The 14965-nt window shown below is 45.1% G+C and overlaps 1 protein-coding gene across 1 annotated transcript in view; it reads right to left on the bottom strand.

Annotated features, from left to right (window-relative positions):
* Positions 1-4271: 4271 nt before the first annotated feature.
* LOC308566893 (uncharacterized protein) overlaps positions 4272-14965 on the bottom strand; it is a 31736-nt gene continuing 21042 nt past the window's right edge. Inside the window, exons 12-14 of the mRNA XM_081157906.1 lie at positions 14263-14364; positions 5957-6063; positions 4272-4510 (exon numbers count right to left, since the gene is read on the bottom strand). Coding sequence (XP_081014032.1) covers positions 4351-4510; positions 5957-6063; positions 14263-14364 — 369 coding nt within the window. The 3' untranslated portion in view covers positions 4272-4350. The remainder of the gene's footprint in view (positions 4511-5956; positions 6064-14262; positions 14365-14965) is intronic.

The raw sequence follows: 14965 nt of genomic DNA, 5'->3' as shown, positions 1-14965 counted from the left end.
GGTACGAGTTTCTGGGCCATGCTGCAGATTTCAGTGGAGTCTCTAGGAGTCGGGCTCAGAAATATGCATTTTGCCAAGTTCCCCAGGTGACTGAAAGTTAAAGAACCACTGATAATGTGGAGGTGATTAGGGCAGGCCTCAAGGTGGGGTGCTACCTGATCTAGCTTCTCCCAGGAAAAGCATTCCAGCCAGAACCATGGAATGAGGGTGGGAAAGCCTAACAGATTTAGGCAGCATTTAAGTAGCACCTACTGTGTACCAGGCACACTGCTATGTACCTTTATATAAAGTTATTTAGTTCCTATGTCAACCCTGTGATGTAGGTACTGTTATTTTCTAGATTAGAAAACTGAGGCACAGAAGGGTTAAGTGACTTGTCCAAAGTCACATGGTGGTAAACAAACAGGATTCAAACTGAGGCACTGCTGGAATATGTGCTGATACATACTGAGAAATCATATAGCAAATGAGTTTGAAAATGTTGAGTAGGGCCAACCACAGAAAGCCTTGAATGCTAAGCTAAGGTAAATTTGAACTTGTAATAAGTTATTTCATAATAAAATTTGGACTTCATGCAGTTGTGAGCTATTGGTGATCTCCAAATGAGACAGCAACTTGATTCACCTGAAACTCTGAAGTCTCAAACTATGGGATCAGCACAGTTAAGCGCGGTGGGGGTTCATGGCCAGCTCCCAGAGTGGGGTTGGTGGCAGCTGTGGCAGCAGTCAGTGAACGTCCCAGAAGTCACTCTGAAGGCTGCGGTTCAGAACATTCTCATGCTCCGTCCCGTCTCCACCTCATGGGATAGAGCTGGAAGGTTGTTTGGTTTGGCCAGCAGACCACGAGCAGAGAGAGCCAAGAACCACACAGCGAAGGAAATGGGTGCCTTCAACTCCTTCAGCTCACCTCCTCCCTGCCCAGTTCACCCTCCTCTGCCTTGGCCCACTCTACCACCCTGGAGGGGCATCTTTTTAGAGTTAACTTTTCTCATTGCCATCCAAAGATAGCTTGTTTTTCTAACTTTAAGGAAATAAAAACAATACAGTCATGATAAAAAAATTTCAACCACTGACACAGAAAAATTAAGTAATGTATAAAAGCCCCTGCTTCTGACTTCTCAGTCCATTCCCCAGCAGTAACCAGGATGAGCTGGGTTTCTTGTATATACTTCCAAAATTTTTCTATGTACATATCACGTGTGTGGATACATGGCTCTTGTTACATAAATTGCATCATACCACCTAACTTTTCTTGGATAGCTTTTCTCAACATTGGACACTACCATGTTCTTTAAAACAGCTGCTTACTATCTCCCTGTATGTATGTGCCTAAAGCTGGCTTTAGTGAGCCTTCCTCTCCTGGTAAGAACGATCTTTATTCTCTACTCAACTACATACCGTCTATGGATTCACCGCCAAGCACCTGTCCATAAAAATACTCTATTGCCTGAGATTTCTTCAATCAACATGACGCCAAAGTGAGCACAAGGCATTTTTAACCAAATACAGCTTGTGTTCCACCCTGGGTCATGCCCTATGTGGGGAACAGATGTGTAAGACAAGGGCTGTGTCCCCAAGCAACTGGGTCTGTTGGGAAGACTAGGCCAAAATAAGTCAGAACAAAGAAGGGTGGTGGTCACTGAAGGTGAAATGATGTGGCTCTGAGCCCTGCGTGGCACAGGGGAATGAATGGAAGCCAGGTCAGCTCTGGGTTTGAGTTGTAACAGTTTTAGCTCCCTTATACATGGGAAAATGTGAAGAACCTCCACAAAGAAAACCCAACACAATTGCCATTCTGTCCCCAAACACTTGTGTTCCATTCATCTGAGCCCAGGGCTGGCTTGTTGCCTCCTGCATAATGCGGGGCCCCTGCTTTACAGGTGCAACATTCAAAACACACACAGAGTGGCTACTGTGTGCCAGGCACTGTGCCAGATGCTAGGAAAACAAAGTTCAAGACAGACACTATCCCTGCCTTGAGGGAACTCCTAGTCACAAAGGGTGAATTACTACTTATTTTAGGACGGAATTTTTCAAATACTTCCTGCCCTTATCACTCATAGCATTCTTCATTATGCATCCTGGTAGCTTCCCCCTATCGTAGAAGTACACACAAACACACACAAACACACACATCCTTTGGGTATTTTTCTAAACTTTTGAGCATAACCCAAATATTCCACGGCTTTGGAAGCATAAATCCAGATTTCACAAAGGCTACTCCTGCTAACACATCCACCCTCACTTCCCAGCCACCCAGTCCTGTGCTGCACAGTCAGAGCCTGCCTCGGTGGCTTTGTCCTGACAAAGCTACAAATGGCTGGTTCCAGCTGGCTCCCAGCCAGGGAGCTAGCTGACTGTTGTTCTTCAGCCATGCCCCAGGGGTAGGCTGTCTGCCACTGACCAAGTGGGTCTGCAAGGGGATTCTTGGTCCCAGTGGATCCTGAGGAGGAAATGACAGGCAGGGCAAAGCATCCCGCCGTTCTTGTCTGGAGCATGTGTGTAATCGTTCTTTCCATGAGCAGCACAGTCCTGGGGCACTTGTGTGTTTCATGCAGCAGCCAAGAAAAAGAGAGAAAGACGAAGCGGAAGGTGGAAGGCAGTGTAGGTGACCCTGGCAAAATGCCAAGCGCACAACTGGCAGAAAGCCACTCAAATCGCAAACTGGGCTGTGGGCTGCGGGCTGCAGGCCTGCAGCCTTTCCCACAAGCGCTTTCCTCCATGCTTTATTTCCTGGCTCTTCAAGCCTTCTAAATTAGTATGTGGAGCCCCAAATGAGACCGTCTTTGGTTCTGGCCATCAGAGACGTGCCATTATCTGTTGTGCTGACAGCACTTTTGGTCCCATGCTGAACACTCGCCAGCACACAGGATATATACCTGCAAGGACTGATCAGTCCTCGTGTTCCAGGGGAGGCCACAGGAGCCGAGCAAAGATCCCAGGGAAATGTGACTCACAGACTCACAGACCTCACTCTGCATTGGCTTGGGCGCCATGGCAACAGGGCATCCCATCCTGAGAAGGCGGCACAGCAGATGGCCCCTGTCATGTGGCGCCTGCTATGGCAGACCAGGCCACCTCACTAAGCAGGCTTGCTTCCGTCCAACTGGCACGGAGTCACACTGGTAACTATTTACATGAGTCAAGATCCACCCAGAGGCAGCAGATGGCTGGGCCAGGCTGAGAAATGAGGCTGGTTTGGGCTGAAGCAGAGGCAGGAGCAGCAGACTCTCCTCTATGGACATGGACAATTCACATCACTCCCATTGCTGCCTGGTCTCTCAGCCTGGCTGGAGGCTGGGGAAAGATTAGATGTGAACAAAGCTAAAAGGATCACAGGCTGATCCCTAGACCCTGAGACAAACTGGGCTTGGACAGGCCCACCCCACTCCTAAGGCTCCTTCCGGCACATCAGGCCATTCTTCTGGCTCTTTGTCACCTTCAGTGGTCCGAGCCAGCAGAGGGGCGATATCAGGCTGAGACAAGCATTCCCACGGCAAGACAAACGGCTCCAAAACACTAGGTCTAACACTGCAACCAAAATGAGTGGAGGGATCAGGGGCTCCTGTCATCTTTATCATGCAAATATCCCAGGGCTTGGTACACAACAGGCAACCAGAGGCATTTGTTGTGATGCACTCACAGTGTGTGTGAGCAAATCCAACAGAGTGACCTTTGCCTGTCACTGGGTTTGGGGTGTATTTTTTTAAGGCAGGATGTCAGCTATAGAACATTTTGTGAGCCATCCTGAGCCCAGACAGCACCGGTAAAATTCTGACGTCATTAGTCCAGGATGATAACGGGTATTTCATTTCCTGCTTTGGAATTCTTTCCGTCATGAGACCTTCGGTGTCTCCCAGGCCCACAGCCAAAGTCTGAATGACAATGATACTCATGCACAAACACGTGGGCTGCAGCCTTCGTTTGCCAAGTGGAGAGTATTTGGATTTGGAGTGTTTTCTTCTTCCTTTTCCTAACTTTCCTCCCACCAGTGAGGTTGTGGAGGATGCCAGTCTATAGTGACAAATGTCAATGATTGGTAGGCCTTCAACCTCAACATCAGCATCAATAGTTTGGCAGTCAAACTGGGCCAAAGGCCAAGGAGCCAGGATGCACACAGCTCCTGGGCACTAGATTTAGTCCTGGGCACTAGATTTCTAGACAATCCTTAGAAGCTATGGGCTTGAGGAGTCATACAGTGATTATCAGAAAGAATAGCTTTTCTGTCTCCATGTTTATTGGGAACCTCAAAGAAAATGAACAGAGATTGATTGACCCACCCAAACAATTCCTGATACAGAGTCACGACATGCTTGGGAATTCTGGGTGGTGAAGGGGTGGACTGTGGGGCTCAGGAACTAAGCCCAAAGTCAAAGGCATTGGGGTTGTTCTGAAAATAGAGATTCAAGAAGCCCAGGAAAATGTTCTTATCTATGAGAAGAGCACACACCGTGGGGTCCTGCTTCATGGCCTCTATCCAGAGCCGAAGTGCTGGGGTGTGGTTCACACAGCTGCAGGACAGGAAAGAAGTGTTAGCTCACCAGAAGAGGAAGGCATCAGGAAAATGGCACGTGTCACTTTTTAGATTTATGAGATACAAAAAAAGTGGGTTTCTTTGGGCAATAGAGTCATCTTAGTTACCATTATGATCAACTGAGCACAATGACTTACTGAAGGAACATCTTGCTTTTGGAATACCTGTGTGAGCTTCTGAATTGTGTAGGTTGCTATTGATTTTAACAATACAGTTAAAATACTCGTAGGCTGATTGCTCAGGGGAAATTAGGTGCCTATGCCTCACTTTCAACAGAAAGGCAACCCTCTGAAAGAGACAGTCTTCTGTCCTTCTCAGATTTTACTTCAGTGAGTTTGGAAAAAAATAAAAACAAGTCATTTCCAAAACACTTTAAAAAAAAAAAAAATGAATAAAACAATCATCAAACTTTAAAATAATGGAGCTGGCTGGGCTCCATTATTTCAAAGATCAGAAGTTTAGATCTAGAATATGTCACATGGCTTGTCCAAGACAGTACAGCTGGTTAGTGGGAAATCTGGGAGTAGAGGTGAAGGTTCCCAATCTTTGCTAATACTCTGTCCCCAGAGGAGACAAGTTTTCATGATGTTTCTGTTGAGACAGAGTTTAAGATATCTAAATGTGTTATATCCAATCTTCCCTCAGAGACAGCCAAAGTGGGAGTTGCAGAGGACTCCTGGGTGGTATCAAGCCTGTGCATTATGAGGGTACACATGCAGCCTGACAGGGCAGGCCTGGATTCCCAAATGCCAGAATCATCCAGCACCCACCATGGGATGGCTGGGATTAGAGCAGGTGGGGACACTCCCTCCTCAGAGGTGTGACAACAAAGCACATGTTCTGCCCAGGGCCCCTGCAAGCTGCCCCCCCCCACCCCCACCGTCTCCCAGGCAATTTCTTCTACTTTAAACATCCCTACACTTCCATGGTGGCCACTTCATTTGTTTGTTTTAACATCAAGCATCTATTACTTTTAAAATCATTTATTTAAAAAAATGTTCCTATCTGGGGAAGCTTCCTCGGGGAACTAAGATGTGAGTAAAGTAACGGTGTCCACTGGGGGACTCAGCAGGTCCAGGTGCAGGGCCACCGAGGGAGCTGCAGATGAGTCACAGAAACCCCGTGACAAAGATTCACCAACTGCTCTCACCACTGGCCTAAGTTTGGATGGGGTGGTGAGGACAGGGCTGGAAGTACTACGTACAGGAGGCTTTTGGACACAGGGTCTTATTAGCAGAAATATGGGGAATGTTTGGGTCCACAGGTAGTGGCAGAAGAGCACAGATGCATTTGAACAAGGAAACCTGATTTCATTTCACATGCATCATGAAACACGTTCAGAGGAGAAACGGCACACAGACCATTTCAACCAGTTACCCAGTCCGACCCCAGGGAGTCATGACCACGTGGTCAGATGTCTTACTCAGCTATTCCATATACATCCAGCCGCTCAAACCAGGGCCAAAAGAGGTAATCAATCATGGAGATACAGTCTCCACCAAAGAAGATGGTGTTCTGATAGCTAAGAATCTAAAAGTTTAAACAGAACAAAAGCAAGTTAATTTACCTGCTGGCATCGTTATAGACACTAAATGCAGATACCAAATTAGCTCCCACAGAACTTAAGCTCTGATTCACCTTCTGGTGTGTTAGGTAAGTGGGTCCTCCCTTTTCCTGGGGTTCCCTCCACTCCCTTTAGGGTATACCCCTGGCCACACTCAGTCCCCTCCCTCCTTAGAACCAGGGAGGGATGGTATGACTCATCTGATGGGAGAATTTGGAAGGACAACCCAGGCAGAGGGAACCCAGCACCCCCCCCCCCCACTAGCCTGGAGCAGGCTCCACAGAGTGCTAAGCTCTCCATGGAGAAGCTCAGCCCCTGGAGAGGGGAGGCCCTGTCTCAGGCCTACGCAGCCCATTATTGGGACAAAGGAGGGCCACACTGGGAACCCCACTTGTTGCAGTTGTGACCCCCATTCTCCAGGATCCACTTTATCTGTAACAAAGGGGATACTGTAGTCTCCACGTGCCTTCCACTTTTGCCTTATTTCTCAATCATTAAAAATGAAGGCAGGAAAGAGCGGTGCTAGTTAATGGACTCCCTCTAATCCCGCCATTGTCTTTCTATTGTATTTTCTTTTTTATTTCAGCTCTTTGAACTTCACACTTGTTGGCCACTCAACATTATCAACTTTTTACATTAAAATAAAAATTCTCATTCCCAAATGGGACAAATCAACCCAGACAGAAAACAGATAAATTCTTAACAGATAGCCAAAGACAAAAAAAAAAAAAAAAAGTAAATTTTTAAAAAGCACCTGAAAATTTAAAAAGTAAAAGTGCTTAGCAGAGATTTTTGTTGGGCCAGGTCTTCCCAAAGAGAAAGGTATGGTGTCAATTACCTAGTTAATCAGATGACTCTCTTTGACCCATGTAACTCATAATTAACTACTTTCCTATAGCTATAGATCTAGATTCCTATACCCTTTATCTTCCCATATTCCTATCTTTATCAATCACTCTTGATTTTTATACTCCAGACAGACCAGCTGTTGACTCCCTGATGCAGTCTAGGGTTATAGCTAAGAAGGTGAGTTCTGGAGCCAGCACATCTGGTCCTGTGCAGGGTTCTACCTCCAATTCGACATGGAACCCAGGGCAACTTACGTACCTCTTCTTCCAAGCCTCAATTTTCTCATCTTTAAAATGGTGGCAATGTTACTGCTCACCATGCATGAATAAATATGAGGTCTTGTGATGACAAAGCACAGAGACCTCGGAAGATTACATCTACAGAAAGCAAATCCACCCCTGACAGAAAGGATCAGTGGGACCCTACCACCCTTCTTAGAGCAGGAGGCAAATCTTGTGGCCCTAAAGTCTCAGTCTCCATTATCTCCTGACAGGCGTCCTGAAGGTCTGAAAAAATTCAAGGTGGCATCACTTTGTTCAAAGAAACTACTGACAGGATGGTACTAAAAGAGCAGAATCTGGCCAATAAAAACTAAAAACAGGCTATTTTCAGTCATGTATAAATAGGACCTGACATACAGAGTAAAGGAACAAATTGTTCAGTTTTTATGGGTTCCAGGAAGGTACAAGCCTTCTTTATGTTCAGGAATAAAAATAATAATTACCAAAACTGTTACCAGTGACTTGGAAATGCATACCTCCAGCTTATTATATTACTAGCTTTCGTGGCACAAGTCAGAACCATATCTAAATGGATCAACTCTGGAATTTCTGTATAACTCTTGTGCTCTACAGAGCAGAGGTGCTTTGGGGAAAGTCCTTGTTCCAAAGAAATCATATGCAGACATTTAATGGAGCCCATGATGGGCCGTTTGGTCAAGTAATAAGATATTTTGAAAATGAATAATTGCTTAGTGATTGATATTTATTTAGTATATGTTTCTAAAGCTTTTCACTTGCTCAAAGCAGTATGCCTTTAAATATATATGATCTTGTAAATATGATCAATCTGTATGTAAACACTCATAAAGTAATTCAAGCCCTAACAAGGCATGTTGTATAATAAAAAGTCAAGGTGAGCATATGGATGAAATGGCAGCTTCTACCCCATCCCCGAATACATATACACATTCCTTCGCACTTTTCTTAAATCCAAGCGTGACTTGAGACCACTCGCATCAAGATCCTTGGAGCTCTTGATTCAGCTGCCTCAGACAGACATTTCTCCACCAGATTTCTCACAGGGCAAGTCTAAAAATCCCAACAGAATATCTGTCTTCCTATGAACTAGCACAAAGCGCCAGCTCCTTCACAGTCACATCCCAGTGATATAAGAGGACATACTGGCCAGGCCTCCTCAGAAGTTTATTGAAGTCTAAGGACCCTCAGTAGGAGAGCTCCCTTCTATGCAAACCTGATAACTTCCAAACATGTGAAATAAATATTCCCCTTGGAATCACAGAACATCAGCACTGGAAGGGCCACTGGAACTCATCTAGTGTGACATACTCCCCCATCCGTTTTACCATTTTTTTATACCATGCTCATTACACAAAAGATCAGAGGTGCAGTGCAAAAGAAGTGTACAATAAAATATTAAATATGAAAAATCATAAAATGCTAAGATCTAGGAAAATAAAAGTTAGGACAGAAGGTCAGAACAAGGAAGGAAAATGATATCATGATACCAAGCCAGGAGTCCTGCAGAGTTCCTTAAAGCTTTGAGTTTCCTGGTAGCAGAGGTGGAGAGGAAAACATACCAGAGAGCTGATTCTTGTCTTTCATATGGAAGCAGAGACTCTATCGGCATAGGAAACTCAGTCCCAGGGAGGTAAAGGGACCCTCTGGTTAGTGCCAGAGCTAAGACAAAAACACCATTCTCCTAATTCCCAGACTAGTGTCCATCCCTGTGTCATTCCACTTCCAATGTGTGTATGTATGAGGACTCTAATCACAGAAGCTTCTTCGAGTCTCTTGTGAATTCTCTGCATGCTCTTTAAATTAAAGTAACAGTGCCCAGCTAGGAGTGGTTCAGTGGTTGAGCATCGACTTAGGATCCAGGAGATCAGGGTTTGATTCCTGGTCAGGGCACATGCCTGGGTTGTGGGCTTTATCCCCAGTCAGGGGTGTGCAGGAGGCGGCCGATCAGTGACTCTCTCTCATCATTGATGTTCTGTCTCTCTCCCCCTCTCCCTTCCTCTCCCTGAAATCAATAAAGATATATTTAAAAATAAATGAATAAATAAGTAATAGCAAAAAGCTTAGAATCAGCAGATCCTGAAAGCCTCTTCTCTACAGCCAAGGATTGGCCCAGCTCTGCTTCCCAGGGAGAACTCTCTCCTCAGTCCTACTCTTGCTCCCCTCTCTCAATCGGGGGCCCTGCCAGAGCACCTGACAGGGAGGCGAGACACCCACATTCTCATGGTTGAAGAGCTTACCAGAATTCTCTCCCATTGATAAGAAAGTCATCAGGCAACTTGACTCAAAAAGTTCTGTGTTCTCAGTTTAAACTAGTCCCCTGCTTACAGTCAGTGAGCTCCTCTGACAATTTTTAGGATAGTGAGAGGTAAAATAAACTGGCAGTCTTAAATCCCAATGTCTTATCTTTCCTAAGTGTTTTGTCATCAGAAACGGAATAGGAAGCTGCTGCTGCTATACCTGGCCCCACTTAGCAGTGGTTATGTTAATACCCATCGTCATTTTTAAAAACTCTATGAGTTCTTTCTGTCACCTGCCTGCCACATGTAATGACGTTGGCCATTCTTCATATTGAATAGCTCCTCTCACGATGGAATCCCTCACTTTCAGAGCTATTGTCCTTGGCATCACCAAGGAAGGCAAAACAGCCTGCTTGGAGAAAACATTTTCTTCCAAGGCCCCAGACATCCATCCTTCATGAGGCCACACATGGGGAGGAGACTGAGGCTCTGGCTTCTAGCCCCTGGGTTTCCCAAAAGTATTAATACATCTTCAATTCAGGCTTAAGAATTGAGATATTGGGAGGGGGGGAGGGAGACACCATTTGATGTTCTGGAATAATAGAAAATCTATTTTTTAATTTTTCTGTTCTCCAGTTCATTGAAAACAACTACAGAGGGGTCCCCTGCTTTTGGATTTGGTAAGGGATGAAGGGTGAGCATGCAAACGGAGAGCAAGGGGCCGTTAGGTTTGACGAGGGTACACTCTCTCACTCCCTGAGGGGGAAAAGCCTGGAAGGAAGGTCCCCTCATCTTCTGCGAAGGCCTCTCGGTTTCCCCCAGGGGACGGAAAGGAGCTTCGCGCCGGAGCCGAGTGGAAAGATGCGGCGCCGCGGGGCTCCCCCTTGTGGCTGTCCGTGGCGAGGCGCGCGGGGGGGCACCCCAGGAGCTTCACCAGGCAGGGAGGAATCTGCGAAGGATTTTGTGGACAAGCAAGATCATGAAGCCCAGACTTCCTCAAGCCAGGCATTCTAAAAAGCCTCAGTCTGCAGCCCTGGGCTCTCGGGTGCAGCTCCAGAACTGCCTGCCCTGCACCACCATCATTTACACCATTGCCAAGGAACCCCGGCCTCTAGGGAAGGCAGACAGGTTGGTGGCTCAGAGTGGGTGCTGCTGTCCTCGCCGCAGGAGGGATAAAGTGGTTTTCCTTGATGGAAATAGTTCTTAAGAAGCAGAACCTCCTTGGCCCTGGCCAGGTCGCTCAGTTGGTTAGAGCGTCGTCCTGATACACCAAGGTTGCAGGTTCGATCCCCCATCTGGGCACATACAAAAGTCAACCAATGACTGCATGGATGGGAGGTGCAACAAATTGATCCTCTCTCTTTCTCTCTCAAATCAATAAATAAATTTTTTTTAAAAAGAAGCAGAACCTCCTCCTCCCTCCCCCCAAAAGACACAAAGCCATCTGCTAATAAATCAGAATTCAGGCCCTTATCCAAAAGCAACAGTAAAGTACTCAACTCCAGAGCAGAAGTCTGTTGAGTTCATAAAAAATAAGGGGAGATTCTCAAGATTTCTAATTTCAGGTCCTTAATATAATGACATACAGCTGATTCCCTGTAAAACAAATCAAGGGTATAGAACAAACCAAGTACAGATAAAATCATTTCTCCTCTAGAAAGAAGCCTTAGTAGTGTCTGGTAGAACATGCTCCATCCTGCTGCTTGTCATTTAGGACCTTTAGTCCCCTGTGAAGATTCAGAATGCATCTTGCCAACATTTGAGGATTAAAGGACCACCCTGAAAATTCTACCCTGGAATCCTTTTAATGGGCTTAATTTGTCAAAATATATTTGTAAGATAGTTGGAGGGGCAGCTAGTAGGGCAATGCTTGACAAGTCAAATATCTTTAAAGTGATGGATGGTGGGTGAAAAGACAAATGAGTATTTATTGAATCTCTGAAGGGGGGGAGGACCTCCTGTGTATAAAAAGAGTGGAAGAAATCACAACAGGAAAGACTTATGGCACAGTGTTTTTTTAATGTTATATTTCTATATGTACAAAAAAGATAAGCCGAATTAAATGTTGTAACAAAAGAAAACAAAAATGCGTCTTAAAAACAAGCAAATATCTTTTATATACAGGAAACTCTCTAAAAGGAACGTTTACAAATCAGCAAGGAAAATCAGTAAGACCTGGACAGACAGATGGCTAACAGACCATTTTCACAAGAAGAACACTAAGAGATGGCATACTTTGGGGGAAACATCCCACTTCGCTAGCAATCAAAGAAACACCCATTATATCAACAATGAGAAACTACTCTTTCTCTCCAAAACAGGCAAATATCTTTTTTAATGACATTTCCCAATAGTGAAAAGGGGATAGAGCAAAGGGCATTTTCATATACTGCTAGTGGGGGGGAAACAGCACAAGTCTTTGGGGAAGGAAGTGGCTCCAGCCTGTAAAGTGTCCATGCCCTCTGACCTGGTGATTCCACTCCTGGACAGCCAACCTAAGCATATATTCTAAAATAGAAAAAACGCTTTTTATGCAGCAAAGCTGCTGTTCCTACAGCATCATTCATGATGGTAAAAGGTGCTGGATAAAAATTTGATGGTTTATACATATGGCAAATTATGCAGAATGAAGTTATTTTTTTCCATTAAAAAATTTACACACATGCTCTTCCCGTCAGTGGTCTGAGGTGACCTCTGAAAGTGGTTCACTATGCACTTGACCCAGAAAACCCCACAAAATCATGCAAATCGAGAGGTTCAAATCTTCCTGTTCACTTTAAGAACACTCGGGAAACTGCCCAGGCCATCAAGGGTATGTATATCCAAAAAGCCACCAAGTATCCTTTTCATTAAACACCACTAGACGCTGCATGACAGAAAAGACTATGCCAGAGAGTATATCATAATAGGAGGTAATGGCATCAAATTAAAATGCCTACTCTACACACTCCAGTAAGCCTCACACCAGTCCAGTGTCCACTGTGCACGAAGTGGGGCAGGGCTCAGAAAGACTCACCTTCAACTACCCACATCAGCACTGTGAGTGCGAAAGAGGCCACCCCAAGCTTAGGATCCCTAATTCTAAAACCAGAGTTCGATCTTCTGTACCACATGATCTCCAAAGTCCTATGAGCTGCAGTAAATGTCACACCTTTTAGAGAAAACAAATGACTAGTTATTGGAATGTGGCACCTGTAGCTGACCTGTCCTATGTGACTAGAAAAAAAGCGACTCCAATAAACCCTATTTGTGGCCGGCCCCACTGTTTGTCCTGGGCACACCTACCAACCCCACCATTATAACTACAGAATGGTATATGTTGCTTCTGTAAAGTGACACTCTCTTGTGCAAGAGCTTTCATACTTCTGTTTGAAAGCAGCAGCCCCCCTCCCTCCCCAAATGCTCTTATTCAATGTTTTGTTAAACACAGTGTTAAAAGCAGGGCTGTTCTGGGTGAGGCAGAATCTAGAACCACCCACCAGGCCTCCCCTAGGTGGGGGTTCTGCTGCAGAACCCAGAGGCTCTGAGAACACACCTTTCAAAACACTCCCTTGTTCCATAATTGTGGAAACCAAGGTACCAAGAGATCCAGAAGCTTGCCCAAGGTCCTGGAGTCTGGTAAAGCCAAGCCTAGGATCCAAGACTCTACCGTGTCACACTGCCTGCTCATAATCAAGACCACAATCTGTGGTCTCAGGGCCAAAGCTTGACATTTCTTAAATATGACTATTCATCATCCATAAATACTGCAACTGTACAAATCTAAGACAGGCAGCTGAAAGTGTAAATAAATGTAATCTGCTTCTGCTTGATAAAGGTAAAATGGAAGAGTATTAATAATCAGCCTTCCTTTAAGGAATAAAAATAACATTTCCTGGCTGCCGACAGAGTTACAAACCACTCATAAAGGGAACACAGTTTCTGGAACAAAGATAAAGGCAAAAATCCACCTTCCAGATTATTCTACAGGGAAGGGGTAGCCCTATTACTATCTGGTTAATGAAGGATCTGCTGGCAGAGACTGCTCCTTGCCCACTCATAGCCACATTCCCCTTCTCTTAATTACAGAACCCTGATTTTATTCAGGGTGTCCTGCTAAAATACTAAATTTCCCAGCCTCCCCTGCAAATAGTTATGACCCTACAATTAAGTTCTGGCTGATGAGATTTAAGTAGTCATTGGGTAGGGCTTCTGGGAAAGCCCTTTAAAGGAACATGGCCATTTTTTTTTTTTTCCCTTTCTGTCCTCCTTTCTGCAACCTGGAACTTGGATGTGATGGCTGCAGTTCCAACAGCTAGCTGGTCATTTTGAGGATGAAAGCCTTGCACAAAGGATGACAGAGCAGAAAAAGAAAGAGTCTCAGTCCCTGGTAATTTCATGAAGAAGCCATCGAAATAGACCTGAAGTGCCCTTACCTCTGGCTTTTGTAGGAGAATAAACCCTTATAAGATAAATTTACAGTAGTTAGGTCCCTTTTACTAGCAGCCAAACACAATCCCTAACCAACACAGACCTTGACCTCATTGGCAGAAGCTACAGAAGCCATGCGGAGGCAGTTAAGGAACATCCTGACGCTGGGAAAGGAGGAAATTCATCACGTGCCCTTCCTGACTTCCCTGCCAGATTTCCAAGAATAATTCCAGAATGGAGTAGTAGAGAGCAAGCACCTACAAGTTAAAATCAGATAACTAGTAGCTGAACTAATCAAAGTCGGGCAGAAAGAATAAGTCTATGAAAGCAGAGGGCGTCAGGGTGACCAGGTTAGCGACCCCTATCTCTTCTTACATTGGATCTAAGCAGAGAGGGGCCCCTTTTGTACCTCTTCAAGGTTGCAGAATTCCTCACGAAGGGCTAGCTTCAGATCATAGCATTCTTTCCCGCATCTCAATGCTACCAGACACTCCTTGGTCAAATGTGGGACCTAATCAGAGGACACAGGTTTCTTAGTGAAGTCTGAGCGAACTCCTCACTACTGCTCTGCCTGAAAATGCAGCCAAAGCTTTGTCCCTCCAGCTTAACAGGCCCACACCCACATCCAGGCTCCCCAACTCACTCTGAGGGGTATCTTTGAGGTTTCAGGAACCCACTTGTCATAGCACCCTGGTAAAACATGGTGCTTTAAAAAAAGAGTTCTGGAGTGCTTCTTACTTGATCAGCTACTTCCCTGCTGTACAATCTTAGGTAGACACTTAACCTCTCTAAGCCTTAACCTCTCTCATCTGAAAAATGGATACAGTAATAGTACCTGCCTTAAAGGGCAGTTGTAAGGGTCACATGAGTTAACCTTTATAAGGTAGTTATAATAGTGCTTGGCACATAATAAGTGCTCAGTATATGTCCGTTGTTTTTATTTCATTTCAAAGAGAACCATCTTAAAGTTTCTCCATCATTTTTTCTCCCACTACCAGCAGGTGCTGCCCCCTTTTGTCTCTTCACATTTCCTGGACAGTTAGCACTCTTGCTCCCCAAAAAAGAGCAGTCCCCTTCCATGCATTGACATCTTTATACCCCAATATTGTTTT

This window comes from Miniopterus schreibersii, assembly GCF_964146895.1.
Source record: "Miniopterus schreibersii genome assembly, chromosome: 14".
NCBI classification, from domain to species: domain Eukaryota; kingdom Metazoa; phylum Chordata; class Mammalia; order Chiroptera; family Miniopteridae; genus Miniopterus; species Miniopterus schreibersii.
The sequence above is the reverse complement of the archived record's forward strand: the minus strand, read 5'-3'. Positions and strand labels throughout refer to the sequence as shown.